This window comes from Centroberyx affinis, unplaced genomic scaffold, assembly GCF_046629955.1.
Source record: "Centroberyx affinis isolate AG114_WGS23_722 - 3 ecotype Tasmania unplaced genomic scaffold, CSIRO-AGI_Caff_v1 ptg003329l_1, whole genome shotgun sequence".
Classification (NCBI taxonomy): domain Eukaryota; kingdom Metazoa; phylum Chordata; class Actinopteri; order Beryciformes; family Berycidae; genus Centroberyx; species Centroberyx affinis.
The window spans coordinates 62597-67927 of record NW_027281330.1 but is presented as its reverse complement, the minus strand read 5'-3'; the positions used below and the strand labels follow the sequence as shown (position 1 = coordinate 67927).

Sequence of the window (5331 nt, the reverse complement as noted above, 5' to 3'; positions counted from 1 at the left end):
GCTTGTGACTGGAAGGTCATCGGTTCAATCCCCCGGACTGGAAAGTGAAAAGCAGCTATTCCCTCCCTCATTACCGCTGAGCTGCCCTTGAGCAAGGCTCTTACCCCCACCCGCTCCAGTGGAGCTGCTCAGTGGCAGCAGATCAGACTGTGGTTGTGTGTGTGAATGTGATCAGGGCGTTCCTGAAAAAGAGAACATTGCTCTCAGCGAAACTCCCCCTGAATAAATAAAGGTGGAAAAAAAAAAAAAAAAAAGCCTCAGCTCAAGGCCTGAAATATAAACGGATGCAAAGCGCCTGTTAGGTGGGAGGATCAAATATAGAAAATGTTCTGTCACCTTTTTTTTTTTTTTTAACAAAAGAGAACTCGCAAATAGATTTTGCAGCTTTGCTATTTTCATCTCTGATTTGTGTTCTCTGTGCGTCAGGATGCCGGCGGAGCGGAGTGTGGGCGACCTGTGAAGAGCCAGGCTGCCTCCCACAGGACCGAGCCGCTCAGGGGGCTCAGGGTGCTCAGGGGGCTCAGGGTGATCGTTTACACCTTTTTTTTATTTAGCGTTGATAAAAGGACGGCGGCGAGCGGGGGAGAAGAAAAGGAACGAATGAATGGAACGGAATAAAAAGAGAAGCCGTACAGTACAGACTGGAGATGTGCAGCTCGTCCATTTTCATGTCTGTATCAGTTAGGGCAGTGGTTCTCAACGTGGGGTCCGAGGGACCACCAGGGGTCCTTGAGGGGGTTCCAGGGTGTCCCCAGAAAATGGATGAATTGTTAAACTTCAGCATTATTTCATTTACAAGAAGTTAACACAATTAGAGAATGTAGAAGAATGACTGTTTTGATCATAGTTTCTCTGTTATCTCTCTACCTACAATACAGATAGTCATGGAGTTCTGGACAAAATCATATCTGACAATAAAAATATTGTCCGAAAGACAAAAACTCATCAAATGGGGGTCCGTGGCTCTAATGTGGACTAAATTAGGGGTTGATATGAAAAAGGTTGAGAATCACTGAGTTAGAGCCATTCATGAGCTGACCTGAGGCTGCATGGTAAACTCCAGCTGCAGTGTGAGTGTGAACGTCACCCAGCTGTAAGGAAACAGAATGTGAATTTAATTGGAATGACATTAAACAGAATTAAATTCCATGAAATTCCACTTCTAAGAGAGTTTGTCTCGACTCGCTAAACATTATAAATCAAAACATTATGAATCAAATAAAAGACAGTTCAACAAATCAGACACATTCCAGGGTTCCCACACCTTCTTAAACATCAAATTCAAGGACTTTTCAAGGACTTTCCAGGCCCAATTCCCTCAAATTCCAGGACCCAAGATGGCATAGTATGAGACACGGATCAAGGTTAATTACTGTTACAACACTGAGAATATTCCACTTCAGTCACTCATGCACACAGGTGACCGTCGAACTTTCAAGGCCTTGATTTTTTTGTCTCAAATTCACAAACTTTCAAGGATTTCAGGGACCTGTGGGGACCTTGGTATTCAATCATAATGTATGGATTACCATTACATGTTCTGCATCAAATACCAGCTGAAAGGTTCCTTTAATATTCTATGATATTCAGTATTGATGATATATAACACTATGTGGAATCTCAGATATGTGGGAAGAAGAAACAAAGAAACATGGAATTTCACAGAATTTAATTAAACTTTGAAATTCCAATTCAATTCCAATTCTGTTTCCTGAAGGGTTTTTTTTCAAATTCCAATTCCAGTTCCTCAGTTGAATTGGAATTGATGAGTTGCTTCATGCAGCAGGTCAGCCTCTCCTCTCTCAGCCTGTCTGAATGGGATCTGCCTGACATCATCACCTGGAGGAAAAAGGGCCCCAAAACATCCAAACATGCTGTCGGCCTGTCAGCTCCGTCTGTCCCTGTGAAGCTCTCCGCTCAGCTCGGCTCGCTGTGAGCCAGCAGAGGGAGCCGCCGCCACCACCGAGCCAGACCCGGACTCCCAGAGCCAGACCGCTGGAGCAAAACATGTTTTCCACTGCTGCTGTCATGTCTGCCTGCTGTGAGCCGCTGGGGGTATTTATAGCATGATAATGAGCATGTGTCCTTCAAGACCACGCTGTCCACACTCACAGGCCCACAGCGAGGAAGGAAGGAGGGGTTTCCAGGATTAACATATACAGGGGCAAGGGCTTCAAGTTAGACGACACAGCAGAGACACAAACCATCGAGTTACACTGCAAAACACAGATTCACTGGAGAGAGGAGATAAGTTTGTCAGAAAGGTCAGAAGATCTACTTTAAAGGCTAGAGTACAGTAGAGCTGCAACGATTAATGGATTAGTTGTGTATTTTGATAATCGATTAATCGGTTTGAGTAATTAAAAAAAAAAAAAAAAAGTCAAAATTCTCTGATTCCAGCTTCTTAAATGTGAATATTTTCTGGTTTCTTTCCTCCTCTATGACAGTAAACTGAATATCTTTGGGTTGTGGACAAAACAAGACATTTGAGGACGTCATCTTGGGCTTTGGGAAACACTGATCCACATTTTTCACCATTTTCTGACATTTTATAGACCAAACAACTAATCGATTAATTGAGAAAATAATCGACAGATTAATTGACAATGAAAATAATCGTTAGTTGCAGCCCTGGAATACAGTAATATATCTTCCAGTGTCATTATGTCTCCAATATGCCACCAATAAAACTACAGAGAGAGAGATTTGAAAAAAAAAAGTGTTTATTAAGACACCAAAAAAGCCCTGAATACTCAGGCACATTATAAAATACTTCGTTACGAAGCAGTCATGGTGATTTTCTTTACACAGAGAGAAAACAAAGAAAATGAACAAAACTCCCTGTTGGAATTCAAACAGGTGAAGCACCACAGAGTCGTGTGATGGCCGACCTTTTCCCCCCAGCATTACACACACATTACAAATCACCCGGCCTGGCGGGAAACGGGCGTGTTTTTTTTCCCCATGATGCCCCCCCCCCCCCCCCCAAGTTAAGACAGTTGTATGTTCCCCGGTTCAATTTTTTTTTAGAAGAAACTGCCAAGCTGCCATTGACAGAGTTTTGGTGTGTTGGCTTGTGAGGCAGTGGGCTCCAGTTATGTGCCGCTTAAGGCCAAGAATGTGCAGGTTTTCACTTCAAAACAACACTACAGCGGCTCATTTCCCCCCCGACCAGCTCCCCCCTCTCTGGCTGAGGTTGAGCTACTTGGTGAAATGAGGCGCTGTGGTGCTGAAACCCGCTCGCTCCTAGACCACCAGCACCTGACTGCAGGCTGCGGCTGTGAGGGGAAACAAATGCAACCTGACATGAAATGAGAATATGGGGCACTTCCTCTGAAACACCCAGCAATACAGATTGTAAACAAAGTCAATATGGACTACTACCCTCCCTCCCTCCCCTTCCCTCCACACACAATGGTCTGCCAAAGCAAGGAATGGCTAGTTTACACTTCAGCCATGACTAATCCCCCCCCCCCCCCCCTTCCCTCCCCCCAACAACAACATGAACAAATGCAGGGATGTAGTGGTAAATAAAAAAAAAAAGGTGTGCAAGCTATGACTTCCTGTCACTGATCACCATTAACTCCAACAACCACCAATATAAACAAAAATCAATTCTACTGTCCAGAAAAGCATCACCACATGCTTCCCCATTAAAGACTCCCATCTTCACATAATTACACACATGGATAGCACTTACTATGCTGTGTACTCTCCATTCACATCACAGGAGATTTACATTGGCCTTAGAGAAAGGTGAGTAAACTCTGTTTCGCTAATGAAAACGCGAGTCTCGGTGGCTTTACCCTCCACTACATCCCTGAACGTTTGACCCACAAGGAGACGTTCAAACATAAACAACATGGCTGACTAGCCGGGCGGCTAGCTAACTGAACTGCTTGCCAACGTTAACCGACGAGGGACAGATCGGATAAAAACTGATGCGTTTAGAAAACATAGCTACCAAATCCTGTGACGTTTAATTGTTATTCTAGACATTTTTGCGTAAATTGTCTCAGTTTTTGTGTGTCCAAAATGATATCTCTGCTAGGGGGTAACGTTAAATTTGAAACCCCGGTTTGTCCGTAACGTTACATATCAGCACGGTACATTGTCCGTCGCCTTGGGGAAATCTCCACAGTCTGCGGCGGAGAACTGCAGCCTCCTCACGGCCTCTTTAATCAGATTCCCCGACAAAATTAGCTCCTGCAGCAGCCGGTGCGGGTCGTCTTCCTCCACGTTGATCCTCTTTTTGTTCCAGGGTTTAATGTGGTCCCACTCCTGGTCGCTAGATCCAGGGATATTGTACGGGCTGGCTCTGCTGCCGCCCCGGTGTCCCCGGTTCCGGAGCCGCATACAGCAGCCGTTGCGTTTCTGCAGCGCCGCCGCCGCCGCCGCTCCGGTGCTGCCGTTGATGATGGTCGCCGGTTTGACGCCGCCGCCGCCGCCGCTGAGCCCGTGCAGACAGGACACCGACACGGACATCGTCTTCTGGTGGCTGGCGCTATTGTTGTGGAGCTGCAGCGCCTCGCCGATTTTCGTAACCAGCGCGTCCACCTCTTTCGAGTCGACGGTGACGGACTGCTCCAGAAAGATGTAGTTCTCCTTCCGACAAGGCATTTTGACGGGAGATTTCTTGGTTTTCCTGCGGGTTTTCGACGTGTTTTCTGTCGGTTTGAATGAGAGCCCCGGGCCGCTCCTTGCTCTCACCACGCTGCTCGGCAGTAAGCAACAAGCCGAGTTGATTTGTAAACAATGGGTGACGTGTAGCGGACCGTACCATGTTCACTGGAGGAGGAGGGGGGGGGCTTTCATAAACCAAAATATTTTGTACGGAATTACATGATATGCGCAATAAATAAACACGCTAACTTTTTTACTATTTTATAAAACTAACTACTATTTCATGAAGTCGTTGATGCATTTTAACGCGTGTGTGTGGTGTTTCATTGAAGCCCGGCTCTAACGCATCTCCCTGCTCACGCTCCGGCTTGGACTGTCCCGTCCAAATGGACATTACATAACTCATAACTGTCTGCCGCTGTCTGTCCAGGCAAAATAAACAATGCACATTTTCACGAAATCACGTTGAATCTTTACAGACAACCCGCTCGTTTTGTTCACCTCGTGTCCACACCTGCACAAGCACACACGCTGAAATCAGATAAGTGTTATCAAATATTTATTCACATCAAAACCGGCATCATGCATTTCTTTGTTCAAACACAAACATATTTAATCTGCTCTATTCATTCAGTGATTCATGTTCAGCATATGCAGGTTAATAAAGTCACCTATCTATGCGCTCTACTCCAAAATACTTTGTAATAT

General features: G+C 45.5%; 1 protein-coding gene across 1 annotated transcript; it reads right to left on the bottom strand.

Annotated features, from left to right (window-relative positions):
* Positions 1-3475: 3475 nt before the first annotated feature.
* On the bottom strand, positions 3476-4710 carry gbp (glycogen synthase kinase binding protein). The gene has a single exon (XM_071538717.1). The coding sequence runs from the start codon at positions 4618-4620 to the stop codon at positions 4099-4101; it is 522 nt and encodes a 173-aa protein (XP_071394818.1). The 5' UTR covers positions 4621-4710; the 3' UTR covers positions 3476-4098.
* Between the last annotated feature and the right edge of the window lie 621 nt (positions 4711-5331).